The 19,261-nt window shown below is 52.4% G+C and overlaps 2 protein-coding genes across 3 annotated transcripts; one reads left to right on the top strand and one right to left on the bottom strand.

Moving 5' to 3' along the window:
- The first annotated feature begins 6 nt into the window (after positions 1–6).
- Trnp1 (TMF1 regulated nuclear protein 1) lies at positions 7–6,074 on the top strand. Of its 2 annotated transcripts, XM_046418814.1 has the most exons (3): positions 7–963; positions 1,749–1,852; positions 5,342–6,074. In XM_046418814.1, the coding sequence occupies exon 1, from the start codon at positions 103–105 to the stop codon at positions 793–795; it is 693 nt and encodes a 230-aa protein (XP_046274770.1). In that variant the 5' UTR covers positions 7–102; the 3' UTR covers positions 796–963; positions 1,749–1,852; positions 5,342–6,074. The 2 variants fall into 2 exon arrangements, with proteins under 2 accessions (XP_046274770.1, XP_046274769.1); XM_046418813.1 differs by lacking the exon at positions 1,749–1,852.
- A 2,898-nt stretch (positions 6,075–8,972) lies between these two features.
- On the bottom strand, positions 8,973–16,399 carry Tent5b (terminal nucleotidyltransferase 5B). Its single transcript, XM_046418924.2, has 2 exons — positions 15,996–16,399; positions 8,973–10,845 (listed from the first exon to the last, which is right to left on the bottom strand). The coding sequence occupies exons 1-2, from the start codon at positions 16,254–16,256 to the stop codon at positions 9,826–9,828; spliced, it is 1,281 nt and encodes a 426-aa protein (XP_046274880.1). The 5' UTR covers positions 16,257–16,399; the 3' UTR covers positions 8,973–9,825.
- Positions 16,400–19,261: the final 2,862 nt, after the last annotated feature.

Genomic DNA, 19,261 nt, shown 5'->3' with positions numbered 1-19,261 from the left:
GTGCGGCGCGGGCGTGGGCACTGCGGCCGCCTCTCTCTCCTCGCGTGCCCAGCGTCCATCCTTTCCGCGGACCCACACCCGCAGGCCGCCGGGGGGCGGGGGATGCCGGGCTGCCGCATCAGCGCCTGCGGCCCAGGGGCTCAGGAAGGGACGGCAGAACCGGGGTCCCCCCCGCCGCCGCCCCGGGAGCCCCTGTCGTCCCTTCAGCCCCCGCCCCCAACTCCGACCTTGACCCCGACCCCAGCTCAGTCCCGGCCGCTGCCGGAGGCGGCCCAGGCGTCAGCTGCGCAGGCCGAGGGTCAGGAGCTGCAGCGCTGGCGCCAGAGCGCTAGTGGGGGCGCTGGGGTCACCGGGGCGGCGGGGGGCGCCGGCGGTGGCTCCGGAGCTGCGGCGGGGGCTGGGGGCCGCGCGCTGGAGCTAGCCGAAGCGCGGCGGCGGCTGTTGGAGGTGGAGGGCCGCCGGCGGCTGGTGTCGGAGCTGGAGAGCCGCGTGCTGCAGCTACACCGAGTCTTTCTGGCCGCCGAGCTGCGCCTGGCGCACCGCGCAGAGAGCCTGAGCCGCCTGAGCGGCGGCGTGGCGCAGGCCGAGCTCTACCTGGCGGCGCACGGGTCGCGCCTCAAGAAGGGCTCGCGTCGTGGCCGCCGCGGCCGCCCGCCGGCGCTGCTGGCCTCTGCTCTCGGCCTGGGGAGCTGCGTGCCCTGGGGCGCCGGGCGGCTGCGGCGCGGCCATGGCCCCGAGCCCGACTCGCCCTTCCGCCGCAGCCCGCCCCGCGGCCCCGCTTCCCCCCAACGCTGAGCTCAGGCGCCCGGACCCCTGGCCACCCAGGTCGGGCCATCACCGAGGTGCCAACCAACGGATTGAGGATGCCGGCAGGATGGACGGTGTCACCTATGCTGATGAACAGACTGACCCACGACAGGAAGAGACATACTGGGGGCCAGGAGCCCAGTAAAGGAGGCTGAGGTGCGGTGTTAGTGGCTGGTGGTTTCAAGGGGCGGTGGGGCTGCAGGGCCCAGGATCTCCTGTCCCTGGGGCTTCTGGCGTCTGCTGAGCCCTTAATAAGGCTGTCCACTTTCCGTGGCCGCCTCTTGCAGACCACCAGGGGGTAAGGGGCAGCACGAAGTTCCTGTTATAGAGTTGGACAAATGGAGGGTGCTCAACTCCCAGGAGGGATTTATTTGGTGGCAAACTTTTGCCAGCTGCTGCCGCTGCACTGGCGCAACACCGAACCCTCACCTCTACTTTCCTTGCCTTTTCTGGATCCCTCGGGGCTGTAAGAAGTCTTGCCCTTGAGGCTGCTGTTTTCTGGCACTTCGAGAAAACAGCAGCCTCAAGCCTCAACAATATCAGGACAGAATAATGAGGTCCTAGGATGGGGTGGGGGGTGGCACAGGACTGTATGACTGAGTTCTCTTCTGAGCCCCTTTACCATTTGGGGAGATAGAATCCCAGAGAATTTGAGGATTTGTCCCCATCATACTTAAACTTAGACCCTCTGCTTCTTGGAAACAGAGCTTTTCTCATGTTTCATGCAGCTTCGTTAAGTCTGAGATAATTAGGATGGGATATTTGGCACTTACTCACCTAGCGGCCCTTCTCCCAACTCATCTCTAAGGTGGCTCTGCCAGTGATGGCGCCAGGTGTGACACCCTTTAACAGCCCCAAGGGGGCAGGTATGGCATCATCTTCCAGAAAGGTGGGGCTTTAAAGGGCCAGACTAGAAATATGATCTGCTTCTTCCTGTGCAGATGCCCTTCAGATCCTTCATTCCTCTGCCCCCACTCATCTGTGATGGCTTGGTCCTTGCTTCCGTGCTCATAGATAATTGCACCTTCACTTGTTAGTCTGTCAGGTAGGTATTACTACCTCCCAGAAGGGCTATTTGGAAATTAAGGGCAAAGGACTGTCTTCTTCCACTGTAAGTCATGAAAAGATATTTTACTCTTTTAAATCACACCTACAGCCACACACTGCTTCTGCATGGAGCCAGGAGCTAATTTAAAGTCCTCATTTTACAGAACGGAGAGGGATTTTCTCAAGGTCACTTGCCAGGAAGGGACAGAACAAGGAACCCAGTCCTCTGTGTATCCACATAATATTCTATACTGGGGCTAGAGAGAGCTGACCTCTGGGCCCATCTATAGTGTGACCAAAAACAACTCTGCCCCATCTTTGAGTCAGTGTCCTCCTCTTTGACTGTAGCTGTCCTTCTTTGTATCAGGGCTTGAGACTAGAGGGAAGGAAAGTGATGAATCTGTCAGTCTCAGGAATCTGACTGTGAGTGGTGAAAGGTTAGCTCCATTGCGGTGATAGACAGGGACCCTCATCTGCCCCCCCCCCCAATCGGCTCTTCCTTTTCCTAGGTAACAAACTTTTTGGCTGGTTTCCCAGCTAACAACTAGGCCTTCTTGAACCCCTGTTTAGCTGGAGGAAAGCTCTATCTCAGAGCTCTTGAGAAAGTTTGGGGACCAGGGAAACAGTGAGGAGCCTTGGCATCTTCTAGTCTCTCGGGAGAAAGAGGACCTTCCAAAGCCACTCTGGTCATTTCGGGTCCAAAGACCAGGACTTTCTGGAGGTGACACAGTGAGGGAGCTCAGGCAGCAGTGCTGGGCTGCAACCAGGACTGTTTGGTTTCTGGGTCGCAGGAGCAGTTGGTCCAGAGGAGCTTTTAGCTAATGGCATGAAGTGCTCTGTGCCATCAGTTTTGCATTTCTCTGGGATTTGTTGGTAATCAGCTTTATCCTGATTTGAGGGGGAGGTAGGTGGATTCGTAGAGAATTAGAGATGATACTCACAGGAGAAAGGGGTGGGTATGTGGAGATTAGTCCTGATGTCACAGACATCTCTGTCCCTTCCCTTCACTTCCAGGTGCCCCACTGCTTGCTACCAAGGACCTAGGCCCAGGCATAAAGAGCTCAGTGACTTAAACCCCAGCTCCTGGTTAGTGTTTTTTCCACTGCTCCTCAGCCAACTAATAAAAGTCACCTTCCCACTCATGCCTGACTGCCACCACCCCACCCCCCGCCATAGAGCTTCCTGACTCCATTTTTTCCTCAATCAACAAATATTGATGTCAGTCCAGGGTTTTCAGAATCAGATCAGAGAATCTCTGCTTCTGAGAGCTTGTTTTCCAGCCCTCTTCCAGGCAGACTTCCTTGGCTTCACCATCCCAGAGGACCCTTGGGGTCTAGAAGTTTGTGTTGTTGGAAGGCAATTTTTTTAGACCTCCACTAATAACTAGCCCTTTGGCAAGAGACAGACCCTTCCCTTCCTCCTGTGACTTTCTGAACACTTTCTCAGTGGCCATTGGACTGAGTACAGGAATCTTGTGGAGCCTGTACTTTGAGGACACTGAGGCTTTCGTGATTGAGGACTGAGGGGAAACAGGAGCCTTTCTTCAGGCTGGAGCGTGGGGCTTGGAGACAGTTCAGGGATCTAGTATGGAACCTTGCTGCTCCACATCCCCAGGATTAGCCTCTTCCCTCTCTTGGCAGAGCTCAGCAGTATGTGGGTGCTGCCACCAGAGGGCAGTGTGGGGCTACTTCTTGAGACGTGGAGGCGTGGTCTGGATCGGGTTGGATCCCCGGTGGTGCCGCCACAAACCATCCCCTTTCCTGTAGTCCCGGGGTTTCCTTGACTTTGAGCTGTAAGGGTGTGCAGAACCAGCGGGTGGTGGCGGTCGGATCGGCCCGGGGGTCGGGGTGTAATTCCAGTGATGGCTTCCTGGGTGGTCAAGCTGGAAACTCAACTTGTGTGCCTCTTAAGTAGGGGCAGGGAGAGGCGCAGAGGTGGCCCAGCTCTTCAGGAAGGACCTTTCCTTTAGGGATGACTTCCTGGAAAGAGGTTACCCCTCTGAGTAGAAGCCCAGAATTCTTTCGCTATTTACATATTTGTGTGATGCTGAGGATGGAACCCAGTGCCTCATACATGCTAGGCAAGGCCTCTATCACTGAGCCACAGCCCCAGCCCAGCCCCGCCCCAGGTCGGGTGTTTTTTTTTTTTTTTTTTTTTTGAGACAGGGTATCGCTTAATTTCCCAGTCTGTCCTCGATTTTGCAATCCTCCTGCCTCAGTCCCTGGATTACAGGGGTGTGTCCCCATGGCGCTATTCATAGATTTTGTTACAATGATAATTGATCAGAACATCCTGTCCTGGCACCACCTAGCAACAGAGGTGGTCTAGAGATTAGGCTGAACTGAGAGGTTGTGTCTGAACTGCTCCAGTCCTACAATGAGCAGTGACCTGGAGGAGCCCGACCCTACAGCCAAATCCCTTGAGAACAATTCAGGTGTCCCTGAGCTGGAGAACTGAAGGAGAGGCTCCCAGTTTTATGGCTTGCCAGAGAGGAAGTATTTAGGAAAGCTGGGAAATTCCCAATCTATTTCTTCTCCCATTATTCCCTGACCACACCCTGGCCAGGAGTGATGGGGGAGGGGAAGCCTTGGGTCTGGAATAGTAAATTAACTACCTCCTCCATGACAGGCACTGTGCTAAGCACTTCACACCCATTATTTGTTTTTTTTTTTTTCTCCCAACCACTCTGCAAAATAAAGGTTATCCCCATTTCCACAGACGAGGATAACCAGGGTCAGGGAGGGCAGAAGACTTAGTCAAAGACATAGAACCTGTAAGTGAACCCTTAAACATTAGGCATGCTAATAATGGCTCCATTGCCAGGGGTATCACTGGGCTCTCACCTGGCAGGTGACAAGAGTAACACACTCCCTGGTGTACAAAAAGGGCCCAGGTGAAACAAAATGACCTGAGATTCAGTACTGGCCTGAAACTTTTCAGTTGAGGAATTTTGGGCAATGACTTCTCTTTTCCAAGTCAGTTTCTTCTGTTTGTTTTTGTACTGGGCTGGAGGTGCCTAGGATGGAGCTAACTTCTGGGCGTTAAATGAGAAGTCCCACTAAGTGCCTAGCACATACTGGAGGTCTGTGCATGATGGAACCACTCTGCCTAGGCCAGAAGAGGCTGCCAGAACAGCCTCTAGTCTGTGGGGCAGGGTGGGCCTTGGCTTCTCTACAGCAGAGCAGCTCTACATCAGGAATCCCTGGAACGTCCCTCCCCTCCACTGGGCCCTGGAGAACTCCTTAAGGGGAGAGGTGGAGGAGAGGCAGGCTTTTCATCCCAGGAACATTCCATTCTAGCTGCTCAGACCAGTGGGGATCCCAGCCAAGGACAAAGGCCCAAGGGAACCTCTGCTTTCTCCTTGAGCCCCTCCTTAAGAGGGGCCTTTGTGGAAAGCTGGTGCCAGAGGTAGTCGCTGAAGTGTTGGGCTGGGGTTGGGTGACTGTGGGAAAGAGGTCATTAAAACTCTTGGAATTATTCTTTCCAGCTCCTCCTAGCTCCTCAGAGCCTCTACTCTATGGATCTGAACTCCTAGATTCTGCTCCTTCCCTGGACACCTTCAGGAAGACTTTGAGAATTGCCCCTACCTGACCTCAGTGCCCTCCTGTCTGGAGCCACCACTTCACCATGGCAAAGGGCTGGGTTCTGGGGAACTTGCCCACACACTATGAATTTCTCTACATGCACCATATTTGGCTTTGCTCTGTATGATTGAAGATGGTAACACAGGGCCCTGAGATGCAATCAGATTATTTGAGAGTGTAGCAAACATTTTCAAAGTGACAACAAAAAGGACCTCTCTTTAAAGGTAGAGTCATCATTCTTAAGTCACAGAACAGCTGGAGTCCCCATCTGGTAGATATCAGTTGCTTTTGAATCTGATGTTTGAGGGAAAACCCTGGTCTGAGAAATGCCTGTTTCCCTGCCCACTGTCCTCTTCTCCCCATATGAGGGTGTGCCTGGGGCCCCTCAAGACAATCAGCTGCTGCCTCCCAGGGGACACACCCCTTTCTCTGGAAGAGGTAGTGGCAACATAAAACTCCTAAGCAACATTTTAAATACAAGAAGACTATATATTTATTCATAAAGTATCCTGCTAAAGAGGGAAAGTGCACATTTATTCACATACAGCTCAGAACTTGTAAAATTCTGCAAGCAAATGGATATTGAATCAGTCCCCTGACATATGCGTTCAGGAAGAATAAATTTCAATAATATGAGGCCAAGGTGTGTGGTTTTGAGGTCCCCTTTGCAAGTGTCTTTGCTGCCTTCCCTTTGTGTCTGTCACTGCTCTTTCAGTTGACAGTTCCATGAGCAGATTCTGTTTAATTTGGCAGTCTGTGCCTGTCAACTGGTTTGCAGAGACTGATACCTTCCTTGACCTGGTTCACAGTTCACCCTCCCAAAGAAGTCGCCTCAGTTAAAAGATCTGATGTGGAAACTGAGGGACAGGAATGTGTGTGTGAGATTGTATGACGAGGGGGGAGGTTGTCCCCATTATTGATAACATGGCATCATGACAGCCTATGGGGTTGTTAGTGACTGCTTGTCTAGCAGGGTCCCCAGAGGAGACAGGGCACACTCAAACTGGGAAGTTTTAGCAAGTACTTTTTCCAACAGTGGGTGCTGGGCTTATTAATTAAGAAACTAACAAGTTGACTAACTGTAGCTCCATGGTAGAGCCCTTACCTAGCATGATGAGGCCCTGGGTTCCATCCTCAGCACAGGAAACAAACCAACAGGGAAGGAAAAGAAATTAGCCAGGGATGGTGCATGTCTGGGGGCTCCAAGGTGGAAAGACTTTAGTCTCCTGGGCCTGAAGGGGCAAGGGAAGCAACTGGCCAACCATGACAACCTGGACCAGGGAGAATAAACCTTTCCTCCTTCCTGTCTCCTCAGGGCCTCTCTTGTCAAGCGTCAGGAAGCCAGGGAACAAGGGAGCCATTGATGCCCTGGGTAGATGGCAGCCTCCCCAGGGACAGGCCTGAGGATGATGGAGAGTGGATCTGGAGGGGCCAGCCATAGCACTGTTTCTTCCCTCTGGAAAGCCTAGGTGGGTTGTTATTGCTCCAGAGAAGATGGAAGAAGGAGGACAGGAGCTTCCTCCCTCAGCTCCTCACTGGCTCTGATCCTAGTTCTTGATTCCCACCTGTCCCGACATATCAGGTCGCTGCAGGAATTGTCCACAGAGAAATAATGTCAGCCACTGAGTCAGTGTTTTTCTCAAACCCGGAAACTGCACCACTCCCGAACACACCCACAGGCATGCTGTTGCCACTGTGGGTCCAGGACAGTCACCACAAGCCATGGCAAGAAAATGTACATCTTGGCAGACTACTATGCCAGTCAATCATAGGAAAATGACAAATGTCACAATAATGTCAAGCATGCCCTGCCACATACATGTACAGGAGACACCATCATGATCATCCACATGAAATCACAGTGTAGGGAGAGGAGTCAGACAGACCTCCTTGACCTCAGTTTTCTCATGTGTAAAGTGGAAACACTTGTTCTTCTCTTGTGGAGTTGCAAGATGAATGAGAATGATTGGAAAGACCGGAGTCGAGTGCCTGGCCTCGTGCCTGGCCTGGAGTAAAGCGCAGGCCAGATAGCAGCTGTTCCTGAGGACTCCTGTCTCACACGCCCCAGCTCCCTCATGCTGGTGCAAGCAGGCACATGGGCACCAGTGAGCACACTCACTGCCCAGGGGCAGCCAGATACCCTTAAGCACATGCACCCTCCTTCAAACGTGCAAACATGTGCATCCACAAGTCCCCTCGGCCTGGAACACTCTTCCTCAGGCAGTCCTGTGGCTTGCTTCCCACTGCCTATGTCTTTGCTTCAACCCATGTCGTTTTTTTAAATGAGGTGCACCTTGATGTCTTAAAATTTGCAAACCCTAGCTCTTCCAATCCCTTGCTTAGCTATATATATCTTTATGCATCCCTGACTTTCTAAGACCACAGGATTTATTTTGTCTACCTCATTAGAATGTATTTTCACAAAGCCAGGGGTATCTGTCTTGTCTGATGTAGTCCCAACACCGGAGCAGTAACCTGTACCCACAGGCTAGATGCAGTGTGTACACGTGTGTGCTGCGTGGGTTTCTGATTTTCTCACCTCCTAAAACAAGCACCTCCAGGTGAGCTCCATTCCCACAACCTGAACCTGCTGCTTACACTGAGTCCCTCTCATGCCCAGGTTCAAATGGTCAAATTGGGAGGTGGGACGAAGTTTGTCCCTCCCAGGACCCAAGCTGGGTGGGCTTGGCTGGGAGACTGTTTGCTGTCATCAAGCCAGAACAGCCTTGTGAGTGCCCTCCCAGCCCCTTAGAGCCCAGCAGAAGGAGCTGGGGCACCCAGCAGGAACCCACAGAATAGGTGAGGTGGCTGGACTCACCTTGATGACCTGAGGTCTCCTTTGGGGCCTTGTTTTCCCCACCCTGGCTGGAACCATCAAAGTCACCACTTCAGAGGCCCCTAATGAGGCTAAATATATTAAGGGCTTTGCAATCCCTGGATCAAAGAGACCAGGTAAACAGTGGGCAGCGTCCAGGGGTGAGTGGCTGATGCCCTGAGGGAACAGCTCCCCCAGACAACCTGGCTTGGCCCCAGCTGGGTTCAGAAAGGAAAGACCCTGTCCCTCCCAGGGGACCTGTTATTCAGAGCACTTGTAGGTGGAAAGGAAGGAGGAGGATTGAAGGAGACTCTCCTAGATGGGGGACCCTATCTGGACTCTAGGGGACACAAGAAGTCCCCCCAGTCTCAGCTGCCATTACTGGAGGGTCCTTCACTCCAGATTCACCCAGTGAGTTCCCCACCTGCTCTGGGCAGAGGTGGAATTAAGCAGCCCTGGGTATTGCAGTATGAGGCAAGGTCTGGGCCTCCTAGGACCCTAGGTAGGAAACCTGGGCAATTGAAACATTTCATCTTTAATGAGAGAATCCTAGACTCAACAAGCTGCAGGTGCAGGACACTGGAAGACACAAGCTGTTAGGCTGGGGCTGGTGCAGAGGGAAGGCGGGGCCACCCTGCAGCCTTGTCCAGACCTCAGACCCAACCTCCTCTCCCAAGATAGAAGCCAGACTCAGACTGGGAGGATCCTTCTCCCAAGGCTCAGTGTAGACAATTTTTATTGGTAGGTGGTAACAGTGCAAAATAGCAACGAACCCAGAGGAGTGGAAAAGGAGGTGAGGGTAGGGCTCCCCCGCGTGTCAGAGTCCTCTAGCCAAGCCAGTGGGGTGGGACAACTCAAATTGCCAGTGAAACTTTTGGCCCAGCACCTTCCAAAGGACAAGCTCCCAGGCAAGCAGGGCTTCTCACCATACAAGGGAAAGAAGGACACACTGGGAGGGTCGGACTACATCTCCTAGCTGTACACCTCGGGCCCACTGCATACTCCCCGCCCCTCAAGAGGAAGGCTTCACAGCTTGGGGTATGGGTTTCAGGAGATTGGGTCAAACCCTCCCTCCCCAAACCCAGGTATTTGCCTTATGCCTCAGTTTCCCTCCCCCAAGTGATTAGCCAGGCTGGGCCACCAGACTCAGTGGTTCAGCCTGACCCAAAGTGAGACACCCTCATCACATACCAGTCTCTGGGCTGGCTGACCCTAGTCAAAAAGATTCTTTCTAGGCCATGGAAATAAACCCAGGGTGCTGAACATAGAGGCTACCTCCTAAACTTGCTTTGTCTCCTAAAGGCAATGGACCCTCAAAACAAGTAGCCCCACAATCATGCTGATCCAAAAATGCGGTGCAGTAACCAAAGGGTCCTCCTGCCAAGAATCTGCTTGGCCTGAAGCCCACAGAGGCCTCCTTCAGTGAAGTCTGCCATGTTCCACCGAAGACCCAACCCTGCAGGAGTGCTGGGCTGGCTGGCACAGCCTGCTTGTCTCTCGCCATTTCCTCACATATTCCTGGTGACCCCACCCCAGCCCATGAGGCCCAGTCCCTTCTGTTCAGGGTCATAGTCAGTTACAAGGCAGCCAGGTGGGATAGGAGTGGGCCCGAGCCAGTAGGGGCTGCACAGGGGTCACATAGTAGTTGACGGTGGCTGGCATAATTCCATCATGGCCTGGAGGGCGCCAGGCCAGAGCAGCAGCGGCAGCTGGGCCCTGCTCAGCCAGGGCCTGGAGTGCCAGTGTGGCAATGAGGTCCAGTGTCTGGCGGCGCTCATGGTTCATGAGGCACACGGTGCTCTCATTGACCACCCGGTGCAGTGTCACCAAGCAGGCATAGCGGCGGGCTGCATCGGCCCCGCCGAAGTGAGCTTCCAGGTAGCGTTCCAGCGTGCGCTGCTGCTCCACCAGGTCGGGAAAGTCGATGAAGAAGCGGGAGCACATGTACCGTTGTAGGGCACGCACATCAGTGCTGGGCTGTGGCCGGAAACCCCGCACCAGGAGGTGACAGTACTTGAGGAGGCCACCGCCACGGATCTCCTCAGGGCTGCGTGTGGCGATGACGCGGTGCCGCAGGTGCTCCAGGGCCTCTGCAAAGTCCCCATACAGACTTTCACCTGTCACAGTTGGATGGAAGGCCTCAGACATGGGGGTGGATGAGCACTGGCCAAAGAGCAGGAGGGAGTCTAGGATTATCTGGAAGGAGTCGACGCTGAACTCGAACTGTCGCCTCACAGAGTCCACGAACTTGAGCTCTACATTCTTGCCACTCTTGTTGGACAGCGAGATGAGGCTCCAACGGTCTGTGTCTGTGCACACCTTCACCAGCTTCTGCACGTACGCTTCCTTGAGTGTGAGTGGTGTAATCTTAGCCCGGCTCACGCCGGCTGGCAGGAAGTCCAACAGGCAGGCCAGCACCACTGCCTTGGTCAGCTGGAAGGATGCCTCACTATGCAGGTCCACCCTGAACACCAGGTCCAGGTCCTTGTAGCCCAGGCCACTTTCAGGGTGCAGCACGTGGCTAGCGGCTGAGCCGTGCAGTCGCACACTGTGCACGTGGAGTCCTTGCTCCTCCAGGCTGCTTCGGACCACCTGCAGAGGGAGAGAAGGGCAGTAAAGAGCAGTGTCAGGAGCCTGGCCTCCCAACGTCTGCAAGCAGGACTTTGAGGTAATCATTACAGTATCATCATCTACTGTTGACCATGTACCAGCTGCTGTGCCTTTGGAAAGTCATAGACCTTTCTGAAAGCCTCAATTTGCCAAATCTGGAGAATGATCCATTTGAAGGTATGACTCAGAAGAGCAAGTAAGAGCAAACACAAGCACAGAATTTACTAAGCACCAGGACCTGATCGAAGCACTTTCTATGTTAAGATATAAATTTGCTTAATTCTCACAATAACCCAATGAGGTAGGTACTATTATTTCCACTTTGCAGATGGGGAAATAGAAGCACAGAGAGACCAGGTTTTACCTAAAGTCACATAATTGGTGAAAGAAAAGCTAGGAATTAAATTTAGACAGAGCCTTGTGTGGTGGTGCATGCCTGTGATCGCAGCTGCTAGGGAGCCCAAGGCAGGAGGACTGTAAGTTTAAGGTCAGTCTCAGAAATTTAGCAAGACCCTGAATCAAAATGTAAAGGACCGGGGATGTAACTCAGGTAGGTAGTTAAGATGGGGACTTTCCTATTTTTTTAGTACTGGGGATTGAACCCAGGGGAGCTCTACCACTATTGAAAACTGCAAATAAAATCCTTAGCATTGTTCTAGGCACTGTGTTAACTGCTCAAATGTTCTGGGAATATAGTTAGCAGTTCACATGCATTACCACATTAAGCCTCATGATAATCTTATGTTTAGCATTACTATTTCAATCCACAGATGGGACTTGTGGACAGAGAGGGTAAGAAACATGTCCAAGGTCACAGAGGAGACAGGCTGAGACTAGAACCCAGACTGGCTGGATTGCCAAGTCATGCATGTTCTTTTGACTCATTTCATCCTTATAAGGACCCAATGAGGCAAACACTATATTCATTTTGCAGATGAGGAAACTGAGGCCTATGATGGTGAAACACCTAAGGCTCAAAGGAGAAGCCATTCAGAAATAGCAGGGCTGGAAGGCCAGACCTTTTCACTGTTGAGAAAGGGGAGGGGTAAAGCCTCCAGAAGCCTCCCACGCCAACTGGGAAGAGATGGAGGACCCATCTGAGAGTCCCAGGGTTGACTGTACAGGAACACCACAAGCAAACCTCTAAGTCTGCTTGAACCTGGTCCTTTAGCTCAGGGCATCTCCCCAGTTCAAGGCAACAGGTAGGGAAAAGAAGCTGGGGTCAGGGCTGGGATTGTGGCTCAGCGGTAGAGCGCTTGCCTAGCACGGGAGGGATCCGGGTTCGATCCTCAGCACCACATAAAAATAAAGGTATTGTGTTGTGTCCATCTACACCTAAAAAAATAAATATTAAAAAAAAAAAAAAAAGCTGGGGTCAGACCGTAGGTGTTCTCAGCACCCAAAGTACTTCACACACTGTCCTGAAAGTGACCAGGCAGCATTCCTGCTCTGAGTGACTCTGCAACCCCGCCTTGCTGCCAAGTCAGCGCCCAGCTCTGGGTGGTTGTTCGCCTGCCTCCCAGGGAATTACTGCAAAGAATGCGCCTAAGTGCTGAGGAGGCAAGCTGTGGTGGGGCAATCTGAGGCGGGCGGCTCCCTCCAAGAAGGCTTCCGGGAGTTGTCATGGCAATGGAGCATAAGTAACTGGCCATCAGAAGCATGCAGGACCAGGGGTAGGGTGGAGGAGAGGAGTACAGTGGTTAGGTACTCAGGGAGGGCCAGGCATTGCACTTGACTAAAATCTATGGGGAGCTAGGATGTGGCTCAGTAGTGGCTCATGTGGCTCATTCTTAGTTTTTGCAAGGCCCTGGGTTCAATCCCCAACATAGGGGAGATGAAACCAAACCAAATAACCATGGGGAACAGATCTTTATCGTCTTTTGTGTTATAGACAGGAGCAAAGTCACCTGCTCTCCATCACATGGAGGTGCCTTCAAGCCCAGGTATGACTAGCTCCAAAGACTGTCCTTTATTTCGGGGGGCGGGGGATACCTGGGATTGAACTCAGGAGTACTCAACCAATGAGCTGCATCCCCAGTCCTATTTTGTATTTTATTTAGAGACAGGGTCTCACTGAGTTGCTTAGCACCTTGCTTTTTCCTGAAGCTGGCTTTGAACTCATGATCCTCCTACCTCAGACTCTGATTACAAGTGTGCACCACTGAGCACCCTCATCCTCTTTAAAAAAAAAAACTTTTGGTGCTAGAATGGAACACCCAGGGCTTCTTCATGCTAAGCATTTGTTCTGCTACTGAGCTACATCCTCAGCCCAGCCTATCCTCTTCCTCCAGTCCCAGGAGTCAGAAGGAGCACAGACTAATTAATCTTCCTTCCCTTCCCAAGTTTCAAAGTGAGAGTAACCCTGAAATCACTGAAGCCCAGAGCCAGAGTAGTTGAGGAACAGGAAGGTGGGGTTGGGGGACTCTTAGCCAGAGAGGGCTAGTCCTTGCAACCAGCCTGTGGGATTTCTAACTCATACCTACCTGGAAGCAGTGCCCAGGTAAGCCAATAAGAGAAGGGGGCCAAAGACCTCAGTCAAAGGACACTGCCAGACCTGCAGATCAGACCAACCCCCTCCCTGAGTCCCATTAGAGCTGACTGGGCCTTACTCAGTGCCAGCTCCTGTTCCCAGGCTGGTGCCCACCCAAGGGCATGGCATCTGTCCTGGTGAGTAGGTAGTAGTACCCTCATTAAATCCCCTGCGTCAGGGCCATGGGGCCAGCTGTGTCAGCCAGCCAGCAGCTGTTGTCTCTTTCCCAGGTGTGACTACAGCCAGTTTGGCAGGCAGTTTCTAGATACTGCCACACCCAAGGACTGCAGGGCAGCTTGCAGCCTCCTGAATCAGACTTTCCAGCCACAGAGGGGGCAGTGACTGTACCTTCCTTTCTCCTATGCCAAGGCCCTCCCCAGAACTGTTCTGCTTCAGGGCTGCTGCTGAGACCTGCAGGAAGACTGATAGGCACTGTCAGCCAGCAGGCTTACAAAATTGCAAAATTGCCCTATGGCTGCAGCTGGGGAGCTCAGACTGCCTGGTTTAATTCTCTGTGCCTAGAGAAGGCAAAGGACTTATCCAAGGTCACATAGCTAGTAAGTGGCTGAGCTTAACTAGAACCAATTCTCCAAGAGCTATAGGTGGGGGCGGGGGCTCTTATAAGAGGGAGTTCCCTTCAGCTCAGATACAAGTAAGGATCACATCTCTACTGCTCAGATTGTTTCAAGAGCAAAGCCTGTGGGGTGCAGAAGGAGAACAGTTCCAGTTCTTGAGCCACAAGAGAACTCAGCACTGATGAGAAGTTTTGACCAGCACCTCCCTCCCTTCCCCATGTCCCCACCCCTTGCTTACATCCCTGACAGCTTCTGAAGCAGCCAACTGCAGATTCTTGCCAGGAGACAGACTTTCTTCCCTGTGGAGGTGGCTGAACAGGCCAGGTGAAGACACCTGTTCCCTTTGGAGTTTGGAACCAGAAAAGGTGTTGGCAAGCAGTCTAATCCATCCCCATTTGACAGACAGGGGCACTGAGCCCAGCAAAGGCAACTGACAAAAGTTCAGGCCCTGAACCCAGATGTCCAACCTCAGTTGCAGTCCAGCTCTGAAGTCTCCACCCCACATCCAACAGCTTCCTGGTCTGTAATATCTCTGCTGCTGGTGTGTGTGGGAGGGCGGGGGGGGGGGGGGTGCCGGAGAACGACACTGTACCACTACCACATGGTGAAGTTAGGTCCTGCTGACTGCAATCTCCCTGACCTGGCCAGGAGCACCTGAAGGCAGAGAGGCTGAGAACTTGCCCCTAGTGTCCTGCACAGGGCATGGGAACAGAGCAGACACAGTTTGAATCCTGTACAGGGGAGCTGTCACAGTGATGCTCAGGGGTTGGGGGAGGGCAGGGTTGACCCTGCATCCCAGGGAGAAAAGTCTTGGCTGGTTTCCCAATCACCCAGATGACAGGGAGCCTTGAGGAATGCCTCTGCTCCGCTGGGGCTGCCTGTGAGTCAGCCTAGGAAAATCTGCCGGCCCCCTACTGCTCCGTTCCTGGTTCCTTGGGAGGGAGGGCAAGGTAATCCCCCAGCAGGCCCTTCCCCCTCTGCAGGAGGTAAGGTGGAGGAGGCAGGAGAATGGCCTGCTTTTTCTAGCTTGTTTGAAAAGCTATCAGGACACTCAGCATTGGATCCCCCCACCCCCATCAGGGGCCTCCTGATAGACCTAGACCTTCAGCTTGAGAGCCAGAGAAGTGGGAAAACCTTGAACCTGCAGCAACCTTCTCCTGGGAAGGTCCAGGATTACCTGGGTTTGATTTTCACTCATTAGGTAACCTTAGATAGCTCAGTGCCCCTCTTGAGGTCTCAGTTTCCTCAGCTATAACATGAGTACAATAATTACCATCCTCTTATGGCTCAGAACATGACCATGCCTGGGCTATACAGATGAAAGAGCAGTTCCGGAGTTGAGAATCAGAAAAAGGGAAGAAGTTCGAAGGAGAGAGAGGATGCCACAATTCTCTCTCTCATCTGTCCTTCAGGGGAGAGATGGGGGTAGACTTGGGATGGCCATCTTTTCCAATCTTGGGGAGAAAAGGAATATCTAAAACTAGACACTTCATATTGCCCTCGGGGGTGGAGTCTCAGGTCTGGCCTCGTACTTAATTAATCTCCTCTCGCCCGCAACCCAAGTGACATCGAGGAAGTCACTGACGAGGATTTCTGGGCTTTTCCACTTAGCCAGGGGTTCTTAAGCCAAGGGCTGTGGGAGTGCAAAGACAGAGCCCCTAAAACCTTGAAAGAGTGAAGGGGGAGGAGGCCCAGAGATGCCGGGTGGAGGAGGAAAAGCTATTTTGGACCCAAGCATGCATATTACCGGGGGAAGAGTGCCTGAGGGCCGGAGAGTCCCTCCATCCCCTCTCCTAGCCTAGGCCTGGGTGAGTAGTCCCGGGAGAATTAGGGCTCCTCCCCGCCAAAGGAGGGGGAACGGGAAATCCAAGTGGGGAAGGTTTATTAGGTACAGAGAAGACGTGTCCAATTGTTACAGCACCTGTCCCCGTTCCTCAGTTTCTCGACTGTCCCAGTAAATCGAACCGACCCTGGTGCTTTCCAGCCTAGGGATAGACTCCCCTTGACCCCGCCCAGCGCCCTCTCACCTGCACGATCTGCCGGGGCTGCACGCTCAGCGTGGGGAAGTTGCCGCGCCCGTGAATGGGAATCGGCTCGCTCAGGAGCGCGTCCAGCCGCTTCACCTGTGGCCAAGCCAGCCTGCTCAGGTGCCTGGGGGAGTTTGATGAGGCCTCCGGGTCGGGGCCGCCGCCTGCTGGGGCAGCCGTGGCCACTGCCGAGGCCGCGGCCGTCCCCACTTGCGCAGCCGCCCCCTCCAGGCGCTCAGCTCCGCTCTCCGACGGCATCATTCGCCCGGCCCCGAGCCCCGACGGCAGAAACCGGGGGGGTGGTTAAGGGGAGGAGGGCAAGGAGAGCGCTGGCTGGGGCGGGGATGCAGGGACGGGGCGACAGCGAGGCAAACCCAGGGCACACCTCTGTCGGCGACGGCTAACCGACCCTAGAGCCTGCGGTGCCGGGCTCAGCGGACTCTTATAGGCCGCGGGCGACATGCTCATTGGTCCGGGCATCTGTCACACAGTGGGAACCGCCCCGCCTCTAGGCCTCCCTGCCATTGGTCAACAGAACTTTGCAGGTGAGTCACTATTCCTTGAGGAGATTCCGATTGGTTGGAAGGCACGCCGCTGCCCCGCCCTCCCGCTCAGGCTGAATTCCCTCCTTTGGTCCTCAAAGAACTTCGGTTAAACGTGATTGGACCCCGCGGGCCTGCATTTAAAGGGACCGTGCCCTTCAGGGGCAGAAGGCAGGGGAGTGATCACTAGTTTGTAGCAGAGTCAAGACCACTGAGGTTTGTTTGTTTGTTTTTCTTCTTGCGCTGGAAGAAATTGAGGAATCGCCTGGACTGGTCCTGCTCATCCGCTATTTTTCAGAAGCCCGAAGAAATCGTGCCGCTTGCTCAGTGTTCCTCCTACTCGCCAATTGTGTTCCAGAGGAGAAGCAAGGTAAAGCACTCTGTGTATAACGGGTAGATGCTCCCTCTCCTGATTGGTCCTTGCAAATCAAAGTATGAACAGCGTTCAAGTACCAGTTTAGGTTCGGTGAAATTGAAGTGGGAGTGGTTCCTCCAACCTCCCACAGCAAGTGAGTGTCACCGTGGTCCATGGGTATAGAATCTGTAGAGCATCCTCTTTCCGCTGGGCCTGTACTGACCTAGGACATTTTTAGGGCTAGAGGATGGATACCATGTTTACATGTTTTTCTCTCCACTTTATAAAGCCTAGAAGGTGAGACTTATTGTAATGGTTACTTTTGAATTAATCATTTTTCCTGATTTTAAATATATGTACTGTGGCAAAAATTCAGAAATTGAGGCCACCTGATTCATCACTACAATATTTTTTCTTAAATATAATTGTCCTAGTAATATATCAAGTTAAATATCTTTTTCCTAACATTCTCCCATTCTCCTGTAAAGCAGGTTGTGAAAGAGTAATATGACCAATTTACAGAAGGAGAAACCAAGACCTAGAAGAGTAAACTACACGCAGAGGTTACCAGCCTGACTTGATGCACCAGGGACTAGAATTCAGGAGCCTAACTCTCAGATCAGAGCAGCCATTCTGGAGTTTAGTTCAAGCAAGATGCTACCCCTGTCTATCTTCAACTTGGAGGCCTGAGGGCATCCTGGCCCTCAGAGAGGTGACTTATAGCTTGTACCACTGTTGGCCATGTGACCGTGGGCAAGTCCAAGTCCTTGCTTGCTATTCTGTTTTACTTTCTTTTCTTTTCTTTTTTTTAGCACTGAGGAATTGAAACCAGGGGCACTCTACCACTGAGATTCATCTCCAACACACACCCACTCCTTTTTTGAGACAGGTTCTCACTAAATTCCCCCAGACTAGCCTCAAATTTTTGATACTTTTGCCTCAGCTTCCCTAGTAGCTGGGTTTATTATGCCACCAGGCCCAGCCTGTTTTACCTTCTGTTGAAAGATAAACAACAGATAAGAAATCTCCTTAGGTTGAGTCCAGTCTCCAAACTCTAACCCTAAGTCTTCCTGAGGCTACTGATGAGAGAGCTTGAGATTCAGCCACAGCACTGGAAGGGGAAAAGGGAACCTAATATTTACTGAATACCTACTATGTCCAGATCACTTTACATAATGACTTCTAATTCTTAAAAGTATACCTCAGGATGTGGTATCATTATTCCCAATTTACAGATGAAGGAATTGAGGCTTAGAGAAATCAAGTGATAAGCCCAAGGTCAAACAATCACTAATTGGCAGTATGGGGCTCGAATTCAGGTCTCCTGACTCCAGAGCCCAATTTTCCAAGTGCTCCTCTTAGAAGAGCTGCCACAGATTACAGTCATGCTTGGCACAGCCCTGGCACCACCCACCAGATCCATCCATCCATTTATTCATTCTTTAGTGTGTGTGTATATATATATTGTACCTACTGTGTACTAGGTGCTGAGCTAGGCTGTGAGATAGGCAGGCAAAGTCTTTGTCTTTCTAGAGCTTTCTTTTTTCTTTTCTCCTGCCCTCCTTTTGACATACTGGGATGGAACCAAGAGCCTTGAACATACTAGGTAGGCAAATGTTCTGCCACTGAACTCTATCCCTAGATCCTTTCTAGAACTTCCTAATGTAGAAAGACACTAGTGAGGAAAAAAAAAATTAAGGCATTTCAGATAGTGATAAGAAGAAAATAAAATAGGGTCATAGGAGAGAGAATAATGCTGTATGTGAGGGAGGGACAGAAAGAACTAGGGAAATCAATGTACATTGTTAGATGCTGTGATCATGGAAGAACTCTGTAACAAGGTGATGTTTCCATTGGGTCTGTCAGATCCACTTCTGCCCCATCTCCTGTGCCTGTCCCTAGACAGCCAGGGCCCCAGAAAAGGCACAAGGCTTCCCATTCCTAGACTCTGGAGGCCCCAGCTGGGCGGGCCTTTCACAACAAGTTTGTTCACTCTCTTCTCAATTTCTGGATGGGAGACTGGGGTACAGAAAGCAGGAGGGATTTACTGCAGGAGGACTAGCTAGGGCTGGAAACCCTAGCTAGTGCTGGGGACAGGACCTCCTGGGGGCCAGTTAAAGCTGTGTCCACCCTATGCACTTGAATCAAGTTTTCTAAGGAAACTCTGAGGTCTCTTTTTCTCTCTCCTCCCTTCTGTCTGGGCTAGGAAGAGCAATTAGCAGATGTGTGCGTGGTGAATCACCCTTCTGTTGACTTGTCCATCCCCAAAGCTGATGGTTTCCATGCTTGTCCAGTGGGGTGGAGTCACTTGGGGATGTAGAAGACTGAGAGAGAGCATGGGTGTATATCCAGTAAGATCTTCCATTTTC

Source organism: Marmota monax, unplaced genomic scaffold (genome assembly GCF_021218885.2).
Source record: "Marmota monax isolate L192 unplaced genomic scaffold, Marmota_monax_Labrador192_F-V1.1 WCK01_AAM20220418_F8-fsc00008, whole genome shotgun sequence".
Lineage (NCBI taxonomy): Eukaryota > Metazoa > Chordata > Mammalia > Rodentia > Sciuridae > Marmota > Marmota monax.
The sequence above is the reverse complement of the archived record's forward strand: the minus strand, read 5'-3'. Positions and strand labels throughout refer to the sequence as shown.

Bases quoted from the DNA above. Each gene is read 5' to 3' on its own strand.
- Tent5b (XM_046418924.2), bottom strand. From the start codon at position 16,256: ATGATGCCGTCGGAGAGCGGAGCTGAGCGCCTGGAGGGGGCGGCTGCG. The intron at 10,846-15,995 runs GTGAGAGGGCGC...CTCCCTCTGCAG, and splicing joins AGCCCCGGCAGATCGTGCAG to GTGGTCCGAAGCAGCCTGGA.
- Trnp1 (XM_046418813.1), top strand. From the start codon at position 103: ATGCCGGGCTGCCGCATCAGCGCCTGCGGCCCAGGGGCTCAGGAAGGG.